The 26794-nt window shown below is 41.9% G+C and overlaps 1 protein-coding gene across 1 annotated transcript in view; it reads right to left on the bottom strand.

Moving 5' to 3' along the window:
• The window catches only part of GALNTL5 (polypeptide N-acetylgalactosaminyltransferase like 5), a 65727-nt gene that overhangs the window by 11866 nt on the left and 27067 nt on the right, over positions 1 to 26794 (bottom strand). Inside the window, exons 4-7 of the mRNA XM_023225491.2 lie at positions 26029 to 26195; positions 21853 to 21975; positions 6146 to 6395; positions 843 to 960 (exon numbers count right to left, since the gene is read on the bottom strand). Coding sequence (XP_023081259.1) covers positions 843 to 960; positions 6146 to 6395; positions 21853 to 21975; positions 26029 to 26195 — 658 coding nt within the window. The remainder of the gene's footprint in view (positions 1 to 842; positions 961 to 6145; positions 6396 to 21852; positions 21976 to 26028; positions 26196 to 26794) is intronic.

Here is a 26794-nt window from a genome sequence, read left to right as displayed (position 1 = left end):
AAAAAAAAAAAAAAAAAAAAAAAAAAAAAAAAAAAAAAAACAAACAAAAAACAAAAAAAAAACAAAAAACCCAACAAGCTTAAGAGGGACATAGAGGCTTGGAGGAAATGATATTATTCTAGATATTTTTATATGCATAATCAAGTATCTGAAGCATTATGAAAGAAGTCTGCTTGGGAACTTTAAAAGTGAACAAATAACTGGCCAAAAGAAGGAAGGAAAAGAGAGAGAAAATAAAATCTAAAACAGAAAAAACTGGAAAAAACAACTACTGAGACAGTAAAAATAATAGATTTAAAATATTATATTAATCTGATATACCATACATCAGAAATAACAAAACATATGGTATAAGAACCTAATATTTTAAAATTAAATATATTTATTTTAAGAAGTAGAGGCTAGGCACAGTAGCTCACACCTATAATCCCAGTGCTTTGGGAGGCCAAGATGGGAGGATTACTTGAGCCCAGGAGTTCAAGGCCAGTCTGGGCAACATAGCGACACCCCATCTCATTAAAAAAGAAAAAAAAAGGTAGAGATGGGGGTCTTGCTGTGTTGCCGAGGTTGGTCTTGAACTCCTGGCTTCAAATAATCCATCTGCCTCAGCCTCCCAAAGTGCTGGGATTACAGGTATTAGCCACCACACCAGGCCAAGAATCTAATATTTTATTAAATGTTTTCCATTTTTATAAGAAGCCCCATAAATTGTTTATTGCATGTGCCACTGGAATGGTATGGGATGTCCATGTAGGAAAATGCAGCATAATTACCACAGCATTGTATGTGACAAAGTTAGGTTTCACTCTCTATGGCTATTTTTAAAATAAAATCTGAATTACCCTTAGTGAAAGTTCCAAATTTTCTCCTCCCCAAAAATCCATATCCTTGTCATACTGTCCAATTTCATTAAAATAATGCCGACGTATAGCAAAAATTCCTCCAGACATTGCAGGTGACCTAGAAAGGGGACATAAATATGAAATTAATTTCACAGAGAAAGTCATTCTGTATTCTCCTCAAAATTATATTGAATTAGTAATAACTTATAGTTTAAAATGAGAAAACAGGCCGGGTGTGGAGGCTCATGCCTGTAATCCCAGCACTTTGGGAGGCCAAGGCGGGTGGATCACAAGTTCAGGAGATCGAGACCATCCTGGCTAACACGGTGAAAGCCCATCTCTACTAAAAATACAAAAAATTAGCCAGGTGAGGTGGCAGCTACTTGGGAGGCTGAGGCTGGAGAATCGCTTGTACCTGGGAGGCGGAGGTTGCAGTGAGCTGAGATCATGCCACTGCACTCCAGCCTGGGACGACAGAGCGAGTCTCTGTCTCAAAAAAAAAAAAAAAAAAAAAAAAAAGAGAGAGAAAACAATACTAAAATTATCTTCTTATACATTTAAGTATATAAAATTACCAAAAACCACAACTAACAAAAGTAGGCAATAACTTTTACTTAGCTTTCACCAAAATATGTATGCGATATATTCTAAATGTTTTCGTAATGAGAAGGAAAATGATATTTGGAATATGAGTTTCCCATGAGGATGACAATTGAACTGGGTAGTAGGGTTCAGAGCTCTCCCTTTCTAAAGATATTAGGTGAATTATAATATTTACTTCTGGACAAACCATAATATTAAAAAGCATCTTGTTTTGTCCACCAATAGTAGGGCCAAATAATACCAAACTAAGTCATTTGAAAATAGTCACAGCTGGGTGTCGTGGCTCACACGTGTAATCCCAACACTTGGGAGGTCGATGTAGGAGGATCACTTGAGGTCAGGCGTTCAAGACCAGGCTGGCCAACATGATGAAACTCCATCTCTACTAAAAATACAAAAATTAGCCAGATGTGGTTGCCTGTACCTGTAAATCCCAGCTACCTGGGATGCTGTGGCATGAGAATCACCTGAACCTGGGAGGCGGAGGCTGCAGTGAGCTGAGATCATGCCACTGCACTCCAGCCTGGGCGACAGAGTGAGAATCTGCCTAAAAAAAAAAAGCAAGAAAGAAAGAAAAAAAAAAAAAGCAAGAAAGATAAAATAATCACGAGTTCACATTCATTTGTTCAAAAAAGTATATATTGAGCACCCATGTTTTAGGGATATGAGTCACTCAACACACAAAGCAAGACCCATGTGTACGGGAAAGGGTAGGGAGACCAATTAGAGGGGTAACAGTGGTCCCAGAGAAAAATAATGGGATCCTGGATAAGAATGCAGCAATGTAGATAGTAAGATGCGGTTGAATTCCTGGTATATTTTGGAGACAGAGCTAACAGATTTGCTTATGGGTGGTGTGTGGGTGTTGGAGGAAGAGAAGAGTCAAGGCTGACTCCAGTGTTTTTGGCCTGCACACCAGATGGATGGAATTGCCGTGCACTGAGATAAGAAATACTACGGGTGGAGCCGGTTTTTGGCAGGAAGATTCTCTTCGGGGTATGTTTAAGATGTCTATTTGGCATTCAAGTGGGGCTATGAAGTAGGTAGTTGGATGCAGTTGGATACATGAGTCTGGAGTTCTGAGAGAGGTCAGGGCTGGAGACGTCCTTTGGGAGTCATGGATGAAGTGGATGAGAATCACTGTGTGAGTGAGTGGAGAAGCATAGAGGACCAGCCCTGAGCCCTGGGTGCTTCAACATTGACAGTTGAGAGGAGGAGAGGAACTGGCAAAGGAGATAGGAAGGAGCAACCAGGGAGGGAGGAGAAGGACCAGGAAACTCTGGTTCCCTGGAGGCCCAGGGAGACATGGGTGTCCAAGAGAAGGGCATAGCCAGCAGCATCCAACATGGTGGCTGGATCAGCGAGATAAGGGCCGGAACTGAGCACTGGACTGAACCATAAGAAGGTCATGAACAAGTCTTAACTGTGAATGGCAGGGGGCGAAGCCTGATGGAAGTGAGTTTAAGGGAACTGGAGATAGTGATGGACAAATCCTTCTAAGGCTTTAATACAAAAGAGAGAAAAGAGGACGTAACTGACAGGAAGTGGGGTCAAAATAAGGTGGTTTTAATGCTGCAATTGGCAGAGATAACAGGATAACTGTATTCTGATAGGAACGTTCCTACCTGGTGCACTGGGCAATGTGCGTCACGTCTGGTGCAGTAGGTGCTGTCTATCCCGTCTGGTGTGCTGGGTAACATGCGTTCTATCTGGCACTGGTACACTAGAAGGAGACTGTGATTCCAGGCAGCCCAGAAAGCCTGGAAGAAAATGCTCACTCCCCTGCCATAGCACTGTCCTGATTGTCTGTTTTTACCCGCCTGACCTCCCCTCTAGACTATATACATTTGATGACTGGGATCATGTTTCCTATCAATACAATGCCTGGCACATGATAGGTAATCAATAAATACTCATTAAATTTACAAATTAAGTAATTTCACAAAACAGTTTTTTTAAGTTATGCCATTTTGTACCATTGAAAATAGGGTGAAAAGATGTGTGGCTCAAAGGATTCGAGCTATATCCTCCTTTCAGGGGAGAAAGTGTTCACTCTAAAAATCTTGAAGTCACTGAGTGTGTGTGTGTGTGTGTGTGTGTGTGCCTGCACACATGTGCATGTATGTGTGCATCTGTCTCAGCAGGAGAAAGGTTGGGTAGTGGTTAGTAAAGGCTGTAGTCTGAGACAGCAGGGAGAAAGTGAAAGGGCCTTGCTTTGCCCTTAGAAAAGGGCAGGGGGCTCGGGGGAAAGGACATGATCCTTGGTCATGGTGACGCCTGCATGTCAGGGAGTTGGGGAGGTCTTGAGTTATCATTGGCATAAGCCCTAGGCATGATTTCCTTTCTTTCTTTTTTTTTTTGTAAGTTTTCCAAGACTCACTGCACCTAGCTTATTTGGTCATCATTAGAACTATGGGAAAAATGTATCTTCAGATATGAATGCTAATTAATACTATGATTAATATGTAACAGATGCTGGCGAGGATAAGCAGAAAAGGGAACGCTTGCACACCGTTGGTAGGAATGTCAATTAGTACATCTATGGAAAACAGTACAGAGATTTCTCAAAGAATTAAAAGTAGCACTACCATTCGATCCAGCATTCCCACTATTGGGTATCTTCCCAAAAGGAAAGAAATCATTTATATCAAAAAGATACCTGCCATTGTATGTTTATCACAGCATTATTCACAATTGTAAAGTCATGAGATCAACCTAAGTGTCCCTCAGTGGATGACTGGATAAAGAGAATGTGGTATATGTACACAATGGAATACTATTCAATCATAAAAAAGAATGAAATTATGTCTTTGGTTGCAACATGGATGGAACTGGAGGCCATTATCTTAAGTGAAACAATTCAGAAACAGAAAGAGAAATACACATGCTCTCATTTATAAGTGGGAGTTAAATAATGTGTACACACGGACATAGAGTGTGGACTGACAGGCACTGGAGACAGAAGGGTGGGGACAAGAGGGCAGTGGATGACAATAAGTGACTTAATGGGTACAGTGTACATTGTTTGAGTGGTGGATACTTGAAAAGTCCAGACTTCACCACTAGGGAATATAACCATGTCACAAAATTGCCCTTGTACCCCTTATATTTATACAAATAATAAAACAATAAAATAATAAAATAAAATTTATTTTTTCTTTTAACCTTTAAAAATAACTTTTTTTCTTATACATATTATTATATATTTTAGTGTAACATACGATTATAATATATGTAATATGTATTATATATTACATATAATATGTACATATATAATCACACAAAAGTATCATACTAACAGAAAATGTTGTATGGTTTGATTTTTTAATTTAACATGTGAGAAGTTTTCTTTTTAGTTAGTTAGCCCTTGAAAACTTTACTTTTAATGATTATGTGATAGTCCATAAAAATGAATATACTTTATTTTTTACCCATCTCAATAGTATTGAATATTTATGTTGTTTTCAGCTTTTTATTAATATAAATATTGACACACTATATACATCTCCTTGCTTATTTCTGACTCTTTTCAAATAAAATCAAGTAAGTGGATTACTGCATCAAAGAATAAGGATATTTATAAGATTCTTAATTTGCATTGATAAATTGTTTTCAAAAAGGATGAACCAATGTATATACACATGAGCCATGTATTAGAATTCTAAACATTTTACCATTTAGCAAATAAATATTAGAAATACAGTTTCCATGTTGAATATCAGTTATTTTTACATTAGAACCTAAACATGTTTTATATGTGAGATGGAAATATTACAAAAATTATAAACCAAATTTGTGTAATTGGAACACCATAGCTATTTCTTACTAAAAGTAACTTTATTTAAAATCATTTTGAGATAACTCAAAAGATTAATGCTGTTTTTTATTTTTTTTATTTTATTTTTTTATTTTTATTTATTTATTTTTTTGAGACGGAGTCTTGCTCTGTCTGTTGCCCGGGCTGGAGTTGTTTTTTATTTTTATTGAGATTTCTACATATTACATGTTATTAAAATAAAGTACACCTTTGTTCCGAAGTCTGTGACAATACCCTATCTAATGTTGATCTTGATCAGATCATTTCCTCTGTGTCAAGCCTTCAGCTATGTGTTTTACATGTATTGGCTCATTTAATCCCCTCGACAATCCTAAGAGACATGTGTTAATTATTACTATCACTGTTTTACAGATGAGGACATTGAAGCTGAGAGAGGTAACTGTGCCAACTGAGGGCTGTCTTAATGTACAGTTCCAGACATGCTATTGACCTTATGGTCTTTATGTGAACAGTATCTCCTGGATATGTGCAGTGCACAGCTGGTGCGACTGTACATGGCAGCCCTAAACCACTAACAAATGATGGAGTCCCTCCTGCAAACTAGGTCTGTTTGACTTGAGCTTTTAGTAAAAATTAAATATTGCTCCTCAGAGTCATGATTGAATCCATATAGGATTGTGTTCAGTACCAGCGAATCAAAGAGTTAAACATCATGTGAAGATAAATGTCATATCACATTATATATTGAGTACTAAGTGATTCTATTGACAATAATTCCATTACTGTATTAAAGACTTCTAGAAACAAGTAACAGAACATTTTCATTAAGCCCAAGAACTTGAAAGAATACTCTCTGGAGGCGTTTTCCCCTGGGTCTCAGTACACATATGCTATATTTTTCCAAAACCAGAAGAAATCTCACCGGATTGGTTTAGTAGGTCCTTCTGGTCCATCCATCTCATAAGAGAAAACATTATCCCATTTAAATTGTAGGTTCCAGTCAAAAGCTCCCCTTACAACAGGAGAGGGCTTATACTCCAGAGTTCTATCATCGATGACATCTATCAGGGGGCACACCACCATTTTGGGGTCCTTGGCAATGGCATGCAGCAGGGGCTCCAGCCATACTCTGTTCACCTCACAGTGGCTGTCCAGGAACACCAGAACATCCCCTGGGGAGGCAAGAGCAGGGCAATATTAGTCCACATAGCTGAAAAATACGGCAATCCAAATCACAGTTCAATGCAATGAATATTTCTTGAGCATTTACTGTGTGTTTGGCTCTTACAGTGCTTTCAGTTTCATTGGGAGGAAACAAGAAATACATTATTATGTGCAAAAATATGTGACATCATGTGCTATAGATGGTCAGAGGAAGCCAGTAATTGTGGGTTAGAGAGTGGTTTCGGGGATAATTCTAAAGGAGCAGGTGGAACTGAACTGGACTTCCATTTTAAAAAATGATTTTAACTTGGTCTTGACCGATCAGCTTAAAATTAGCAAATTTTTACTGAGAGGACACCATCTTAGGCATTGAGTTTGGTGTATGGGATGCAGACATGCATCACGACTTTTGCCCGAGTTCAAACTTTTTTTTTTTTTGAGATGGAGTCTTGTTCTATTGTCCAGGCTGGAGTGCAGTGGCATGATCTTGGCTCACTGCAACCACTGCCTCCCGGATTCAAGCAATTCTCCTGCCTCAGCCTCTCAAGTAGCTGGGATTACAGGTGCCTGCCACGCCCAGCTAATTTTTGTATTTTTAGTAGAGACGGGGTTTCACCATGTTGGCCAGGCTGGTCTCGAACTCCTGACCTCAAGTGATCTGCCCACCTCAGCCTTTGAGTTCAAGCTTTAGTGGGGACCTATTCTGCTTAGAGGACATGGGAATAATTGGCATAAAGTAAAGAAGGTATATTATTGAACTACACTAGGGGCCTAATGTAGAAGGAACCCCAAACTTCAAGTAGCAGAGTTTAGACTTTTTCCTGTAGCCAATGTAAAATCATTAGAAAAGTATAAAAAATCCCATGTTTCGATCAAGACTTAATATGGCAATAATCCCCATACTAATCTACAGATTCAGTGCAAGCCCTACTGCAATCCCAGCTGGCTCTTTTTAAAGAAATTGATCCTAAAAGTCATACAAAAAGGCAAGGGACCTAGATTAGCCAAAATAATTTTGAAAAAAATAAGGTTGAAAGGCTTTCTGATTTCAAGGCTTACTACAAAGTGATAATAATCAAAACAATGTGTCATTGGCATAAGGATAGACACAGAAACCAGAAATAAACCATGTGTCTATGGTCAATTGATTTTTGACAAGGGCCAAGACAATTCAATGGAGAAAGTATAGTCTTTTCAATAAATGGTGCTGAGGCAACAGAATATCCACATGCAAAGAGAATGAAGTTAGACCCCTAACTCATATCACACTAAAAATCAAATCAAATGGATCATAGACCTACGGTAAGAGCTAAAATTATAAAACTCAGAAGGAAACATAGGCATACATTTATGACCTTAGGTGAGGCAATGGTTTAGATATGACACCAAAAATTCAGGGGACATAAGAAAAAATAGATGTGTTGGAATTCATCAAAAGCAAAAACTTTTGTGCTTAAAAGACACAATCAAGAAAATGAAAAAAATGGCTGGGTGCGGTGGCTTATGCCTGTAATCCCAGCACTTTGGGAGGCTGAGGCGCGTGGATCACCTGAGGTCAGGAGCTCAAGACCAGCCTGGCCAACATAGCAAAACTCTGTCTCTATTAAAAATACAAAAAAATTTAGCAGGGTGTGGTGGCGGGTGCCTATAATCCCAGCTACTTAGGAGGCTAAGGCAGGAGAATTTCTTGACCCCAGAAGGCAGAGGTTGCAGTGAGCCAAGATTGTGCCACTGCACTCCAGCCTGGGTGACAGAGCAAGACTCAGTCAAAAAAAGAGAGAGAGAGAGAGAGTCCACAAAATGGGGGAAAGTATTTCCAAATCATACATCTAATAAAGGACTTGTATGAGAATATATAAAGAATTCTTACAAGTTAGTAATAAAAAGACAACTTGATTTAAAATGCGCAAGAGATTTGAATAGACATTTTTTCAAAGAAGATGTATAAATGACTGATAAGCATATGAAAAGATGTTCAACATCATTAGTCATCAGAAAAACGTTAATAAAAATCACAATGAGGTATCCCTTTACATCCACTAGGATGGCAAGAACGAAAAAGACAGACAATAGCAAGTGTTGGGGATGTTGTAGAGAAATTGAAACACTTGTCCAATGCTGTTGGGAATGATGGGTGAGAGGGGAGGAGTACAGGGAGCAGGAAAGTTCTTTCTTGCCTGGACTTGGCACTCTCTGGGCTGAGTTCTCTGAGGGTGTGGCTGGCATAGTAATTTTGAGGACCTCCCCTCCCATCCCTGGTGGTCTCTTGTTGGCAGTTCTCACAAAATGGGCAAGTGCATTCTATTCTAGTGACTCAGTCTGTCTTCTCAGCTCCTTAAGCTCCTGTGTTCTGCCTCCAGCTTCTCTGCTGAGACCTGTCCATTCTTCTAGATAGTCCTACCAGACACCATCTAAGATGATCCCTATGGCTCTCTCTCTCCAACACTGCCAAAGCAAACCCTGCCATAAATACAGCTACTAACCTAAAAGCAAGTTTCCTTTGTTCTACAGCTGGTCACAGTCCTTTTATCCTTTTGATTTTCAGGCAAAAAACTAACATTAGTTCACTTCTCCTCAATCCCAATATATTTCCAATTTTATTGTATGGATGTCTGAGAATGTGCTGAATTCATATCAAGTCTCTCTCACTAGCTTTCTCCAAAAATCTCCTTTAATCTCTGACAATATGACTCAATGTGGCTGAGCCATCTCATTGGTTCTCAGATTTCTATTTTGAAATGTCTTTATCGTGGTCAGTCTAACAACTCACTTTGGAATATTACAGCTTTGATTTTCATGCCTCAACCAAAACCGAGCTAACAAGAGTCCCATTTTTAACACATAAAAGTTTTCGTACTATTGGCAGCACACACACAGTTTTATACTTCACATTTTTCACCTAAAATAGCTTCTATAATATTACATAACATGATTAGCATTTTAAAATCATGTCTACTAATTTGATAGGTGAAAAATAACATCTGGTTCTCCTAAGAAGATGTACAAATGGCTAGCAAGCACATGAACAGATGCGCAACATCATTAGTCATTAGGAAAATACAAATCAAATCCAAAGTGAAGGACCACTTCACTTCCATTAGGATGGCGAGAACTTAAAAAATGAAAACTAAGTTTTGGCAAGGATATGGAGAAATCTGAACTCTTACACACTGCGGATGGGAGCGTAAATGGTGCAGTCACTGAAGAAAAGAGCTTGGCAGCTCCCCCAAAATTTAAAGCTGGAATTACCGTAAGACCCAGCAATTCTACTCCTAGGAACACACCAAAAGAATTCAAACAAATGTATGTATGTGCATGGTCACAGCAGTACTATTGACAACAGCCAAAAGATGGAAACAGCCCAAATGCCCATCAATGGATGAAGAAACAAACTGTGGTATATCACAGAATGGAATATTATTCAACCATAAAAAGGAAGGAAGTACTGATACATCCACCATGTGGATGAACCTCAAAAATACTATGCTAAATGAAAGAAGCCCAGCACAAAAAGTTACATATTGTATGATTCCGTTGGTATGAAATACCTAGAAAGAGACAGAACACAGATTGGTGGTTGCCAGGGACTGGAGGGAAGAGGCTGCTTAATGGGTAAAAGATTTTCTTTTCAGGTAATGAAAATGTTTTGGAGTGAGAGGTCATGGCTATACAACATTGTGAAGGTGTGAAATACTCAATTGTTCATTTAAAAATGATTAGTTTTATATTAATCTCACCTCAATTTTAAAAATCTGGTTAAATTTTTTTTTTATCACTGATGAGGTTGAATTGTCCACGATTTGCTATTTGTAAATGAAATTTTAATGTCCTTTGCCTATTGGAGTAGTTTTGTTGTTGTTGTTGTTTGTTTGTTTTTTGAGATAAAGCCTTGCTCTGTCACCCAGACTGGAGTGCAGGGGCACGATCTTGGCTCATTGCAACCTCCACCTCCCAGCTTCAAGCAATTCTCCTGCTTCAGCCTCCCAAGTAGCTGGGATTACAGGCGCCTGTCACCACGCCCAGCTATTTTTTTTTATTTTTAGTGGCGATGTGGTTTCACCATGTTGACCAGGCTAGTCTTGAACTTCTGACTTCATATGATCCACCTGCCTCGGCCTTCCAAAGTGCTGGGATTATGGGCATGAGCCACCATGCCCAGCTTGGAGTCGTATTTTTAATGGATTTTAAATGTACATTTTACATACTAAGAATATTAACTTTTTGTCTTGTTATATTTCCCCAAGCCTATTGTTATTTAATTTTATTATTTTTATTTGTAGCAATTTTACATTTTTTTGGTTAAAAAAATAGACGTTTTTCGCCGGGCGCGGTGGCTCAAGCCTGTAATCCCAGCACTTTGGGAGGCCGAGACGGGAGGATCATGAGGTCAGGAGATTGAGACCATCCTGGCTAACACAGTGAAACCCCGTCTCTACTGAAAAATACAAAAAACTAGCCAGGCGAGGTGGCGGGCGCCTGTAGTCCCAGCTACTTGGGAGGCTGAGGCAGGAGAATGGCGTAAACCCGGGAGGCAGAGCTTGCAGTGAGCTGAGATCCGGCCACTGCACTCCAGACTGGGCGACAGAGCGAGACTCCGTCCCCAAAAAAAAAAAAAAAAAAAGACGTTTTTCAGCTGCCTTTTCAATTGGCTTTAAGCTTTGAAATTTCTTCTTTATTCATAGAACAGACAAGTATTAATCTATGTTTTTATATTTTGTAATTCTCCTTTAAGAAGTTTATGATGGTGATGTTTTTAAAGAGACAGTCTCACTCTGTTGCCCAGGCTGGAGTGGAGTGTCGCTATTATAGCTCACTATAACCTCCAGCTCCTGGACTCAAGCAATCCTCTTGCCTCAGCTTCCTGAGTAGCTCAGACTACAGGTGTGCACCAACACACTCGCCTAATTTTTTAACAAAAATTTTTATAGAGGTGGTGTCTCACCGTGTTGTCAGGCTGGTCTTAGAACTCCTGGCCTTCGCCTCCTAAAGCACTGGAATTACAAGCATGAGCCACCACACCTGACCATGGTTTGATTTTTTAAAATAAAATTAACATTAATCCAGTTATTATTTATTTGGGTTATGGTATGAAATAAAGACCTGGAATTTTCCCAAATGGCTAATTGTTTAAGGAGCATTAAACAACAAATACAACAAAAACATTTTAAAAGTCTTTTTCCATACAGATTTGTAATATCTCTTTAATGTATATGGTGTACACTTGTACCCTTAATGTGACAAATTTAAATATTTACAACTTTGAGGATTCTAATGACCCAGAAAGACCATAAATGCAGTATTAAAAATTGCAAAATAATTTAAAATTATACTTTATTTATTTATATGTTTATTCAGGTATTCCTGAATGCTGATTTAAATTAAAAACATGGGGGAACAGGCCACCTAGCACCTACATTTCAATGAGATTTTATTTTCACTCATCATAAAGTATTTAATGTGGGAAACTTACATCATATAAGGAGAGCAAAGTAGTGGTGAGGGTCCCTCTTCAGCTGATTTTTCTCCTTCACAGGAATATTTTGTGGGAATCTGAAGTTTCTTGTTAGGAAAGGACAGTTGCTCTACTTCTGCCACCCTTGAGAGTTTTGGAAAGGACTGCGCTATTTATCGTTTTTAGAGATAGCCTATCATTCATGTGCTAGATGACCTATCACACATTCATCAGATTCTCTTTCGGGCCTGCGACGAGTAAAGGGAATGAGGTCAAGCCTGCCTGATACAGGGATTTTTTCCCCTACCTGCTTCCAGAGAGTGTTTGTGGAAATATTCTAAACAGTTCCACTGCTCCCTAAAGTCTGGAGTTGGGAGCTACATTCTCCAACTTACCCTGTGTAGAAGCTTATTTTCTGCTCTCCTGTAGTAGTCTATTTGCACCGTTTCTCTAGGGATTGTGGATTGCAAGGTTTGTTAACTTGTTTTTTGAAAATCAACAAATATCGTATGTATCAGTTTCACAGTATTTCCTGTTTTTCTCTATTTTGTATTTATTTTTGTTCTTTGGTTAGTGTCCATATTTTTACCCTTAAACATAACTCATTATATATAATTTATTTTACATAACATTAAAATTCTCAGTTTGGTCTCTACAACCAAGCATTTTTAAAGTCTTAAAAAAGGTTTTTTTTTTACCTACACATTATGTTATTGCTATATCTTTTTCTTATTTGTTTTTTGAGATGGGGTTGTGATGTGTTGCTCTGTTTAGAGTGCAGTGGCATAGTCATAGCTCACTGTAACCTTGAGCACCTGGGCTCGAGTGATCCTCCTCCCTCACCCTCTGAAATAGATAGGATTACACACACGGGCCACCACGCCTGGCTAATTTTTGCTTATTTATTTATTTCTGTAGAAATGAGGTCTTCTCATGTTTCCCAGGCTGGTCTCAAACTCCTGGCCTCAAGCAATCCTCCCTCCTCAGCCTCCCAAAGCACTGGGATTACAGGTGTGAGCCACCTCACCCAGCCTGTTATTGCTATGTCTTTCCAATTTTTTGGTATTGGTGTTTAAGAATGTGGTGTGCAAAATCTATGTCAGGGGATTTACAGAGAATCTGTGCTTAAGCATATAACCAGTTTTTGTAAAACACATAAGCATTTCTATTTAACTCACTATAAATCTGTTAAACCTAGCCATTTGGATTTTGTAAAAAGAAATCAAAGCAACGATACTATTAAACATTTTAAATTTTGTTTGTACGCTACATCCTCATAATCTGGTGGTGGAATGATGCTGTCTACTGAGATGGCACCAGAATTCCTGGGTTTGAGCCTCGAGTGACGTGACCTAGAGCCAGTCTCTAATCTTTCGGGAGCTTAGCTTCTTTAACTGGGATAAAAGGCTGATGAGTTCTAAAACCTCTGAGAGCCTTTCCACCATTAACGTTTTGTATTTTATTATTTTTACCCTGTATGTCTTTTAATTTTATGTATTTTATCACTTTGAAGCATAAAATTCAATGTTTATGTTTTAATTATTTATTTGTACTAATTACTGTATAATAAGCATTTATTTAGTACATACTGCAAAAAAAAAAATGTAGGTAATATCCTTATCTGATCATTGTAACAGCCATGTTAGTTCGATAGCATCATTCCCATAGTTTGGATTAGGAGGCTGAGGCTCAGAAGAGTGGCTTGTCTAACTCTCCCTGGAAGATACTGCTTCCCTGCAATGTTACTGATAGAAAAAAAAAAAACTCCTCCCAAACTGCATGAACCCTGCATCACTAGCATTTCATCATTACCCATGGTTTAATCATCACTCATGTTTGCATGTTTGCCTCCAAACCATGACACTTCTGCTCCCATGCAAAAAAAAAAAAAAAATCATGCCAACTGATTGTAGATTTATTTAGATTGAAGCCATCTGGTTGTAACATTCTCTTTCTTCTTCACTTTGCCTTCTCATTCTCCTCCTTGGGGTTATCTATCTGCCTGCATCTCAGGCGGTTTCCTTCATGCCCTGCAGGTACAGCACAGCATTCACCGCAGGCTGTCCACCTCAGCTCCTGCAATCTGTGGGCGGCTTCAACAGCCACGTGGACAGCATCACTGGCCCAAAGAAATGGACAGATAGTGATGAGAATTATGAAGAGAAAGAAATGGAGGGAGGCTGGGCACGGTGGCTCACGCCTGTAATCCCAGCACTTTGGGAGGCCGAGGCGGGAGGATCACGAGGTCAGGAGATCGAGACCATCCTGGCTAACACGGTGAAACCCCATCTCTACTAAAAATACAAAAAATTAGCCAGGCGTGGTGGTGGGCGCCGGGAGGCTGAGGCAGGAGAATGACGTGAACCCGAGAGGCAGAGCTTGCAGTGAGCCAAGATCGCACCACTGCACTCCAGCCTGGGCGACATAGCGAGACTCCGTCTAAAAAAAAAAAAAATTGGGGGTAAGGGTGATAGAGAGGGATAGGGTTCTGCTATTTAATATGGGGTGGTTTGAAAGACCACTGTGATAAAGTGTAATTTGATCAGATAACTGAACAAAGTGAGATAACAAGTCATGCAGATGCCTGGGAGAAGAACATTCCAGGGGAAGCCAGTCACGTGCAGAGGCTCTGAGATAGGATGAGGCTTGGCAGGCCGGGAGAGAAGCAGGAAGGCCGGTGCAGCTGTGGGGTGAGTGAGGGAGGCAGGAAGGGAAAGGTCAGGGAAAGCAGGGAACACATCACGGCAGGCCCTACTGGAGAGACAGTGTCGCTTTGTAATAATGCAAATAGCTCCCAGGAAGACGACCTGGCTCCAAAGAAGTGTGCACATATGAACATCATGTGAAAACCCGTGTCCAGCCTCAGTAGGTACAGTGTGCATCTCAAAACAGTTGATAAAAAAGAATAAACGTGCATGGGTACCACACAAGTCGGCAAGAGATAAATCCTGGAGGGATGAGTGAATACTTGGATACGTGAAGGCAGGGTTGCTGGCTGCTGCCTCACCTGCCCACACAACAGGATCCCACACTTGTGACTCAGGAGCATGTCTGGCTCAGGCAGCCACCTACATCACTTGGGGGTGTGGGGAACAGACAGGCTGACAGATAGCAAGCACTGGCAAAGGGCCAGGAGAGGCAGGTGCACACATTCACAGTCACAGCTGAAGGTTTCAGGACAACTCTAAGAAACTTAGAAATAAAGTCGAATTCCATCAGTAAGAATATCAAAGATATGAACAAAATTATACACACAGACACACACACACACACAACCTACAACCAAAAAGAAAAAATACACATTCTTTGAAAATACCCACAGAAGGGCCATGTGTGGTGGCTCATGCCTGTAATCCCAGGACTTTGAGAGATTAAGGTGGGAGGATATTGCTTGAGACCAGCCTGGGCAGCATAGTGAGACTCCATCTCTACCAAAAATTAAGAAAATAGGCCAGGTGTGGTGGCTCATGCTTGCAGTTCCAACATTTGAGAGGCTAAGGTGGGAGGATCGCTTGACCCCAGGAGTTCGAGGCTGCAGTGAGCTTCGGTTACTCCACTGCACTCTAGCCTGGGTGACAGAGACAGATCGTATCTCAAAAAGAAAAAAGGTATAAAATACACATAGACATTGTGAAAAATTGACCCAGCTTAAGACACAACAGAAATTTCAAATTTCTGACCACAATACAGTTAAGTAGTAATAAACAAAAAATAATTTTAAAAATCTCTTAAAATTGTTTGGAAACTTTCAAAATCACTCCTAAAAAAAAACAATCTGGATTAAAGAGGAAACCAAAAAAGACACCAGTGCCTAGGAAGTTTATAGGCCAGTTCTCTGCAAGTTCCCAAACACAGTTAATCTCTGTCTTATGTAAAGTTTTAGAAACAAGGAAAAACCATACGATTTGTTCTATGAGTCTGGTAAAGTGAAAAGTATAGGAATACGGTACAAAGAAAATCATAAACGCATCTTACTTTTTGTTTTTTTTTTTTGAGACAGGGTCTCGCTCTGTTGCCCAGGCTGGAGTGCAGTGACATGATCTTGGCTCACTGCAGCCTCCATCTCCTGGGTTCAAGCGATTCTTCTGCCTCAGCCTCCTGAGTAGCTAGGATTACAGGCGTGCGCCACCACGCCCGGCTAATTTTTGTATTTTTAGTGGAGACGGGGTTTCTCCATGTTGGTCAGGTTGGTCTTGAACTCCCGACCTCAGGTGATCCACCCGCCTCAGCCTCTCAAAGTGCTGGGATTCTAGGCATGAACCATTGTGTCTGATCCACATCTTACTTTTGAACACAGATGTGATGCGTGTGCGCGGGGTGAGAAGGGGTGGAGAGCATGTGTGTGAGTGGGTGTTGGGAGATATTTACGTCTACACCTAGTGACTCTAGGGAAGTGTTTCTATGGGTATTATGTGGGTTTGAAATTTTTCGAAATAAAAAAATAAGATTCCCCTTTTAAACAAAACCAATTCAAAACATAGTGTTATGGGTTGAACTGTGCTCCCCAAAACGATATTTTCAAGTCCTAACCCCAGGAACCTCAAAATGTGCCTTTATCTGGAAACAAGGTCTTTGCAGATGCAATGAGGTCATACCGGGGTAGAGGGAGCCCTTCATTCAATGTGACTGGTGTCCTTCTGAGATTCGGCTGGGGGAGACACAGACACAGACACACAGGGAGGACACCTGTGAACAGAGAGGCGGAGCCGAGGGTGACACTGCTGCAGCCCGGGACTGGCAGCCACCGCCAGAAGCTGAAGAGATGGGGAAGGAGCCTCCCCTGCAGGTCTCAGAAAGAGTAAGGTCCTGCTCACACCTTGATTGTGGACCTCTGGCCTCCAAAACTGGGAAAATATGAATTTCTGTTATTTCAAGCCACTTGGTTTGTGCTACTTCATTATAGCAGTCCTAGGAAACGAATACACATCAATATAGTAACTAAATGATAAGTCAGAATTATTCCCATGAAAGTCAAAAGCAGAAAGGATGCCTGCTACCGCCATTTCTAATCAACATTAGAGAAATGGAAGGAAAATTATCTTCAGCTGATAGAAAATGCAAGCAACTCTACCCACCAACCACTAACAATTAAGAGTTTACTGAGGTTTCTATTGACGAGATCAAATATACCAAAAGATCTCATTCCTATGTACCAGTAATAATTAAAAAATATAACAAGAAGGTCCCAAATCACAATTTTTAAAACAACAACCAAAAAATCAAGATAATCAGAAATAAATCTTCGTACATATTATCTATAGAGCAAATAACAAAACACCAAAAGAATATAAAAGCAGATCTGAATAAATGCCTGTGGGTGGGGACATTTATCATCAAAAAGATGTAAAGTCTTTCCCATTTTAATCTATCATGTCTATACAATTCTAGTGAAAATCTCAACATGTTTTTCCTGGAACTTGATAAAGACAATCCTGGCTAAGACACTTTTGCAGAATGAAGTGGAAAGATTTGTCCTACAAATCTTCTTATCAAGAAAATAAGAAGATATAAAAACTTCTTATCAAGCTGTACTAATCAAGAGATAGCGTGATTAGCCTAGAAATACAAAAATACTATCATAGAGCAGAAGACAGATGCTGGAAATAGACCCAGGAATACACAGACATTTGATAAAATGATAAAAATAGCATTGCAACCAACGAAGAAACGGTGGACTATTCAATGAACGGTGTGGGGAAAATTGGCTATTCATTCTGAAAAAATTACATTACATTCTTAACTTACACCGTTCCCAGAACAAACACTTCCAGGTAGACTCAAAGTTTAATGTAAAAACCAATTTTTTTTTTTTTTTTTTTACATGAGGAAGAAACTAGAGAAGAGTATCAGGCCGTGTGCAGTGGCTCATGCCTATAATCCCAGCACTTTGAAGCTGAGGCAGGCAGATCACCTGAGGTCAGGGGTTTGAGACCAGCCAGACCAGCCTGACCAACATGGCGAAACCCCGTCTCTACTAAAAATACAAAAATTAGCCGGATATGGTGGTGGGTGCCTGTAATCCCAACTACTCAGGAGGCTGAGGCAGGAGAATCACTTGAACCTGGGAGGCAGAGATTGCAGTGAGCCGAGAGCACGCCATTGCACTCCAGCCTGGCTGACAGAGCGAGACTCCATCTCAACAACAACAACAACAAACAAACAAACCAGAAAAAATAGTATCATCATGATCTCAGGGTAAGGAAAAATTTCTTGAACAGGAGACAAAACCCAAAAAACATAAAGAAAAAATATCGATATGTTAGTTTTATTATGTTAAAGCTAGCTACTATTATAATAATAAGATTCCAAAATGATAATGGCTCAAATGCAATAGAAGTTAATTTCTACGCATTTAGCCATCCAAGGCAGGTGCTGCTGACTGGGGGAAGCCCTCCCTGTGGTCATTCAGGGATGCAGGCTGGCAGAGGCTCTTCAACCCAGAGCCCCCAAAGTCACTTAGTCATCTCTGCCCCAGTCAGCCAGAACAGGAAATGAGTGTGGAGGGGACAGACCAGCTTCCTAAGAGCCTTGGTCGGGAAATGGTACATGTTACTTGCACTCACATCCCATGGTTAAAACTTAGTCACAAGGCTATTCCTATTGAAGAGAAGCTAGGAAGTTCAGTCTAGTGCCCAGCAAGAGGAGGCAGGCTTTTTTATTGAGACGGAATCTCGCTCTGTCACCCAGGCTGGAGTGCAGTGGTGCAATCTCGGCTCACTGCAAGCTCCAACTCCCAGGTTCACACCATTCTCCTACCTCGGTCTCTCCAGTAGCTGGGACTACAGGCGCCTGTCACCACGCCCGGCTAATTTTTTGTATTTTTAGTGGAGATGGGGTTTCACTGTGTTAGCCAGGGAAGTGGGCTTTTTGGTGAACTTAAATACTTAAAAATTTCTGGCCAGGAACAGCGACTCACGCCTGTAATCCCAGCACTTTGGGAGGCCGAGGCAGGCTGACCACTTGAGGTCAAGAGTTCGCGACCAGCCTGGCCAGTATGGTGAAACCCCATCTCTACTAAAAATACAAAATATTAGCTGGTTAAGGTGGTAGGCACCTGTAATCCCAGCTACTTAGGAGGCTGATGCACAAAGATCACTTGAACCCTGGAGGCGGAAGTTGCAGTGAGCCAAGATTGTGCCACTGCACTCCAGATTGGGCAACAGAGTGAGATCCTGTCTCAAAATAAATAAATAAAATTTTGCTGTACATAAGACACCCCCAGAGAAGGAGAAAAGATAGGCTGTAGCCTGAGGACCGATATTCTCAGTATTCATAATATAGAATTTCTGTTATAAGGACATGTGTGAATCAATAACAAAATGACAAACAACACATTAGAAAAAGTGGCAAAGGAGATGAACAGATAAATCGACAGAAAAATGATCTGTAAGCAATCTATGAAAATAGGAAAAAAGTCGATGGCCAGTAATACCAAGAAAAGAAAACGTAGCCTATTTTTTGGCCAACTGTGGCAAACATTAGAAAGACGGGTCATATTCAGCTCTGGCTGCAGAGAAAGAGCACTTTGTCTGTGTGATGAGACTGTTAACTGGTGAAACTTTTCAAGGACAATTTGGCATTATCTTTCAAAATTTAAAACAAAAATTCCCTTTTTTCCAGCAATTCCACTTTTAGGAATTTATCTTATAGGCATAATCAATCACACAAAGATATATGTTCATGAATTGTAACTGCTGCATTTTTTAGGTAATAGTAAAAAAGAAAAATAACCTATTCAGAAATGGCTAAAGAAATTATGACAATTAATAATATAGTAAAAAAGAAAAATAACCTACTCAGAAATGGCTAAAGAAGTTATGACAATCAATTATAAAATCCATATGGGCTGGGCACGGTGGCTCACACTTGTAATCTCAACACTTTGGGAGGCTGAGGTGTGCGGATCATTTGAGGTTAGGAGTTAAGAGACCAGTTTGGCCAACATGGCGAAACCCCGTCTCTACTAAAAACACAAAAAAATGAGCTGGGCGCGGTGGCGCCCACCTATAATCCCAGCTCTTGGGGGAGGCTGAGGCAGGAGAGTTGCTTGAACCTGCAAGATAGAGGTTGCAGTGAGCTGAGATCGCACCACTGCACTCCAGCCTGGGAGACAGAGCGAGACTCTGTCTAAAAAAAAAAAAAAAAGAAAAAAGAAAATCCATAAAAAATATCATACAACACAGCAATTCAAAACTGAAGTAAGTCTTAAGTACTGTCATGGGAAAAGTTCCAAAAATTAAAAATAAAAGAGTAAGTCTCAGGACAGTACAGATAGTATGATTCCATATATTTAAAAATCCCAGGCCAGGCGTGGTGGCTCGTGCCAGTAATCCCAGCACTTTGCGAGGCTGAGGTGGGCAGATCACTTGAGGCCAGGAGTTAAAGAGCAACCTGGCCAACATGGCAAAACCTCGTCTCTACTAAAAGTACAAAAATCAGCTGGCATGGTGGCAGGCACCTGTAATCCCAGCTACTTGAGAGGCTGAGGCAGGAGAATTGCTTGAACCCAAAAGGACGAGGTTACAAGATTGTACCATTGCACTCCAGCCTGGGTGACAGAGGGAAACTGTCTCAAAAAAAAAAAAAAGAAAGTAAAATAAATAAAAATCCTTAACCCTGTGTATGTACGTGTGCACATATATATATAAATGCATAAAAACAAAGGGTCTGAAAAGATGCACTCCATATTGTGTTTGGTTTCTCTTGGGTTTTGGACAATGAACATGTATTATCTTTGCAGTTAAATAAGAGAACGTGTCCACCGATCAAGCCAACATGGAAAAAGAGAATCCAATTTTGCTTGGCCTTCCATTCCTTAAGGAGGTGTTTCCTGCTAAGGAGCAGGGACATTTCATCAGCTTGCAGTGCAGCCTGAGGAATGCCCTTACAAATGATTCACCTCCTGTGGTTCCAGCTCAGTGTTCTGCCAACATTAACCTACATGTGGCCGGAGGCATGATCGTAGGAGGCATGGGCCCTGCAAGCTGCTCAGATGCCCCTGGGACTCAGCCGCCCAGCAGCGTTGACAGCCAATGGCTCACAACAGAGTCCCTCCCCAGGAGCTGTCCTTGGCCAGCCATGGCTACCATGTCCAAGGTCATACCTGCTCCCAGGGGAGGGTGGTGTTCATATCCAATGACTGGTCCGTGCCTGGTCTCCTTACCTGGAACTGGGATCCCTTTGAATGGCTCTGGGGGCAGCTCTGGGAGTGTGCTGCTCAGCTGTCCCTTCACAAGAACCTGCTGCGGGGGACGGATCGGAATGCTTCCCCCTGCCAAAGCTTTTGGATCTACTGAAGCTCATGCCAAGGTCATGCCGTTCCCAGGGTGCTCCCACCCAATGACTAAGCACAGTGTGTGGGTGGCGGTGGGGAAGAAATGGAGGTGCGCCACCCAGTCCCAATGCAGGTCTCCCTAACAGGCAACCTTTGCAATGGGGCTCCCGCTAGCCCACTGAGCCTTTCTGAGACCCGCACCTTGTCTGAAGCTCTTCAAGGTAAACCTCCTTCCTTCTCTCTCCTCCTCCACGTGTGTCAGGCCAGAAGCATCAGCTCACACTTTTTCTTCTGTTCTCCTATCTCTTGCCCCATAAACTCCTTCTCTTGTCATTTCATTGTGGGGTCCTGGCTTCAGAGCTCCCCGTGGATAAGCGTGCAGCTCCCTCCCGACCGCCCCACCCCCAGTCTTGCTCTCCTCACTCCTGTGGCTCCCAGTGGGTCCCCTGTGGTTGAAACTCCATCTCAGAGTTTGTACTGGGGAAATCAGCCTGTGAGAAGGGCTGACATTAAGGTCCCTGCGAAAGAATATCTTCAACCCAAAATAGAAAATTCACATTTTAAAGCAGAACACTTTCAGAGGCAAAAGAAGATTAAAGGCTCATATGGCTGGAATAGATTTCCAATGTTCTGATGAAGCAGACAGAGACACAGAAGGTCTCCCTGCGGAGGAGTCCAGCTCAGAAGGGAAGATCTCTGTGACGCCGTCACTGGCTCTTGTCCCCAGGAATACTCCTACCTGAAGCATGAGAAGCTCCAATCAGCCTTGCTCGGATCAGCCCCTCTCTCTTTTTGTTTCTTATTATTTTAATCTTTCCCCGAAAAGTTTCCAGGTGATAGTCTAGTTTTTCTTTCAAATCATCTGGAAAAATATTCAACACATGAGAATGTATAAACTGCAACTATAGAAACTGAAACGGTATATCGTCATTGTGACTTATTCCTAAAATCCATGCTATTCCACAGAAGTTCTAACTTTAAAAGAGAATTTTGGAGCCAGGTATGGTGTCTCATGCCTGTAATTCTAGCACTTTGGGAGGCTGAGGCAGGCAGATCACATGAGGTCAGGAGTTCAAGACGAGCCTGGCCAACATGGTGAAACCCTCTCTCTACTAAAAATACAAAAATTAGCCAGGCGTAGTGGTGGGCGCCTGTAACCCCTGAAACTTGGGAGGCTGAGGCAAGAGAATCACTTGAACCCAGGAGGCAGAGGTTGCAGTGAGCCAAGATGGCGCCATTGCACTCTAGCCTGGGCAACAAGAGCAAAACTCTGTCTCAAAAAAAAAAAAAAAGATAGAATTTTTATCCTATTTAAGGGAGAGAAACAAAAGTGGTTCATTATAAAAATCAACTGTAAGTATTTTTCTGTTTCGTTTTTGTTGAGACAGGGCCTCATTCTGTTACCAACGTTGGAGTGCAGTGGCATGATCATAGCTCACTGCAGCCTTGATCTCCTGGGATCAAGCAATCCTCGTGCCTCAACATCCTGAGTAGCTGGGACTACAGGTGTGCATCACAACACCTGGCTAATTTTTAAATTTTTTGTAGCGATAGAGTCTTGCTATATTGCCCAGGCTGGTCTTGAACTCCTGGCCTCAAGGGATCCTCCCACCTTGGTCTCCCAAAGTTCTGCGATTATAGGTGTAAGCCACCATGCCTGGCCCTATAAATAATATTCTATGGTTCTAGTGAAATATCTCTATTTTAGGAAATGACTATTAACATTTTAATAGAAAAAGCATGCATTACAGAGCTTTGGCGCAATCTGGGTTTGCTACTATCTGTGCTTCTAATTTTGTAGTAGCTCTTTGGAAAGTTATCGAACCACTAGAGTCTTAGTTTCGTCAGCTCAGAGAAGGGATGGCCATCGTGTTCCTGGCAGTACTCTAGTATGAGGAAGAAGAAATATATCACCCAGCACAGAGCCTGGCACCCAACAGTCACTTAATATTTGGAGGTTAATATGATGATGATAAAGGAGGCTGGGACCAGGTGAGATGGATGCAGGTGCCTCAGAGGTCTAAATTCCTAAGTCCCAGCAATCCGGGTCAGGAGCAAGTCCAACGGGAACAAGTTCATGGTAATCTCAGCAGAAGGAGGAATCTCCTTCCTTGTTTTTAAAAAGAGGCAGGGATATGGGCTGCACAGCTGTGCTTGCAGGCCTGGGCAGCATCTCAGCTCAAAGGTCTGCAGACACCTCACTCACATCCAGGATGTAGGAGGCAGTAGGAGGAAGGAGAAGTGGGACGCCATGAGCCAGACCCTGGAGGAGATAAACGCAATTGAGGCAGCAGCAGTCACTGACATGAAGTAGAGGGTGTGGGTTTTTCAGAAGATGGTCATGTTGTTGGCTTGCAGTCTAGAGGGACCAGGACTATAGGAAAAGTGGATGGCAGCAGGTCATGGACAGGCCATTTGTGTAACTCAGTGGAGGCAGGTCCCTGGGCCCCTGGCCCTGCTCCCCCAAGCTGAGGAGTCTATCGGTCTTACCTATGAGTGTCAGCTGGGAAAGACAGGGTTTTGTTGAAGAAATTGTCCTTAAACCCATGATGAAGTCACTGTGAATTAAAGGAGGAAGGTGTCAACCTGATCTCCAGCAGAGCCTAGAACACCCTAATCCTGCGTTTGAGGCTTTGCGTGGGTCAAAGGCTCAGATCAAGGAGGAGAAGCAGAGGTGTCTGGCTGGGCAGTACAACCGCATGTTAGCAGTAGTGACCCCCTAGTCTCTTATAAAGGTGACCACAATGTATGATGAATGTATAAGAAGGTTGACAGATCTTATGGCCTGTATGTTTGTGTCCCCACCAAAATTCAAAGTGCCCCTCAGTATGATGGTATTTGCAGGTGGGGCCTTGCAGGGGCACAATTGGGTCATGGAGCTAGCTTGACAACATGAGGACATAGCAAAAAGATGGCTGTCTAGCACGCAGGAAGAGGGCCCTCTCAAGAACTCGACCCTGCTGGCACCCTCGCCTCGGACTTCCAACCTCCAGGACTCTGAGAAATAAATGTTTGTTGTTTAAGCCACCCCATTTGTGGTGTTTTGTTACAGCAGCCACGCTGACTAAGACACCAGATATGTCTCTAAATTCATGGTGTGCTTCTGAAAGGCTGGGGGAGGTATCCATCCCCTGGTCATTCCTGGCACTGTGTCCCCATGGCAGCATCCTTGTACTTCTGGGAGAAAAGTTAGAATTCCACAATCTGTCAGGTTATCCCAACCTGTCCCCTGCTGGTGGCTTTCCCGGTGACTCCTTGCCCAGCAAGTTGCCAAACATGCTGCTCTGTCTTTTGAACAGATGAAGCAGCGTGAGTCACAGGGGCAGCAGGGAAGCCAGGCCCTCACTCCACACTCTTCCCATGCACGAGGCTAGAAATAGACAGTCCTGTACCCTCAGACATTGGTGACCCCCTTAGAAGCAGTGTTATTTATGATAGGTGCCTGCCAACATCTACATTTCCACCACACAACTGCCAGTGACTTGAGTCACATTCGGGAGTCACCTAGAGTCACTTTCCCGCAGGGTGAAACTCAAGGGATGGCTTCTTTCTCTGCCTGTTCTTCCTACTGCTTCTCCTCATCTTTTTGTTTCTGAGCTCATAGTGGGTCACATTTACAGTGGATTGGGCTGACTTTCAGTCTGAAACTTACTTAATATTGCCTCATTGCTTTAGTACTCCTAGCTTGCCTAAGGTTTGTACTCCATTGTAAATTAGATGAGTGATTTCAAATTCTAAGTGTAGCTAACTAATGCTAGTATCATGATTCTTGAAAACCCGTAAGCATGAAAGAATATGCTCTTAACAGCGGTTGGTCTGATTCCACTTCTTTCATGGAATTCCTAGATCATCTCATTTTCCTGCATTAAGCCCTTAATAGCTCCTCATAGCTTCAAGATAAAAATTCAAATAATGCCCTTTATGAGCAGTTATCCCCCCGCCCCACCTTTTTTTAAGTGATGGGGTTTTGCCATGTTGCCAGGCTGCTCTGGAGCTCCTGAGCTCAAGGGATCTGCCCACCTTGGCCCCCCAAAGTGCTGGGATTACAGGTGCGAGCCACCAGGCTGGGCTGGGAGTTCCCTTTTAGTAACTTTGGTTTTGCCCACCTTCCTCCTGCAACTCTATACTGATATATAAACTACATAAAATATGGTAGCATGTATTTCAAGCTCACTATGTCTTCTCTTGCCTGCGGGCCTTTACAGTGCTGCTTAAGCTACCTAAAACACCTTTTCCTTCCTCTCCACCTGGAGCATTACAACTCATCATTCAGACCTCAGTTGACATGTCACTTCTTCCTGAAGTTATCTCCAAGGATGTGGCCAGTGCCCCTATGTTTAGCTTGTGGAAGCACCGCCCCTCCACCCCTCTGCCATGAGCCCAAGCACAGGGCCCAGGTCTCACATGTCCACCAGGCACCAAGAGCCCCTCGTGCAGTGCCTGCTCCAATACCCACCAAAAAGATTCTTTGTGCCCTAGTGCAGTGCCTGCCCCAACACCCACCAAAAAGATTCTTTGTACAAAATACTCAAGTGCCATCAGGGAGAGCACTACCTTCAGAGTAGATTAGATGGACGGGCACAGTGGCTTACACCTGTAATCCCAGCACTTTGGGAGGCCAAGGCGGACAGATCACTTGAGGTCAGGAGTTCCAGACCCAGCCTGGCCAACATGGTGAAACCCTGACTCTACTAAAAATACAAGAATTAGCTGGGCGTGGTGGCGCACACCTGTAATTCCAGCTGCACAGAAGGCTGAGGCAAGAGAATCACTTGAACCCAGGAGGCAGAAGTTGCCTCGAGCCGAGATGGTACCACTGCACTCCAGCCTGGGTGACAGAGTGAAACTCCATAACGACAACAACAACAACAACAACAACAACAAAGTAGATTAGATAACGAGTGTTCTATCTTACCAACTTCGCTCATGTCATCTACCAAAATAATTTCTTCAAGAAAATAGTGTGGTGTGAGGTTCATGACACTGGACATGGTCCGAAACAAGGCATTAAATTCTTCATTATGGAAGCAAATGACAATGCTGGCAGTCGGGAGGCGGGCTGGGTAATGTTTTTGAAGACACCTGCAGGCAGAAGTAATATGAAGAAAACAATCCATCTAAATGCCTTGGATATTTTGCCATCTCATTCAAACACCTCTTCTTATTTGCATCTTTTTGACTCTGTCCTCCAACTGATCATTATGGTAGTAGGGGATGGTATATCTAAAAACACAAAAATGTATTTAAGTTCTTATGTTGTTCTAGTATTTTCTGAATCATTTCCCCCTTCTTAATGTCAGTAATAATTGCTCTTTCCTGAGACTGTGTTGATAATCTTAGTTCTATTTTAAACATAGTATAAACACAAATTATATTCATATATTAGCTTCTGTTATAAAAATGAAAAAAGGCCGGGCGCGGTGGCTCAAGCCTGTAATCCCAGCACTTTGGGAGGCCGAGACGGGCGGATCACGAGGTCAGGAGATCGAGACCAGCCTGGCTAACATGGTGAAACCCTGTCTCTACAAAACAAAACAAAACAAAACAAAACAAAAAAAACGAAAAACTAGCCGGGCGAGGTGGTGGTGTTTGTAGTCCCAGCTACTCGGGCGGCTGAGGTAGGAGAATGGTGTAAACCCGGGAGGCGGAGCTTGCAGTGAGCTGAGATCCGGCCACTGCAC

Source organism: Piliocolobus tephrosceles, chromosome 8 (assembly GCF_002776525.5).
Source record: "Piliocolobus tephrosceles isolate RC106 chromosome 8, ASM277652v3, whole genome shotgun sequence".
NCBI lineage: Eukaryota > Metazoa > Chordata > Mammalia > Primates > Cercopithecidae > Piliocolobus > Piliocolobus tephrosceles.
The sequence above is the reverse complement of the archived record's forward strand: the minus strand, read 5'-3'. Positions and strand labels throughout refer to the sequence as shown.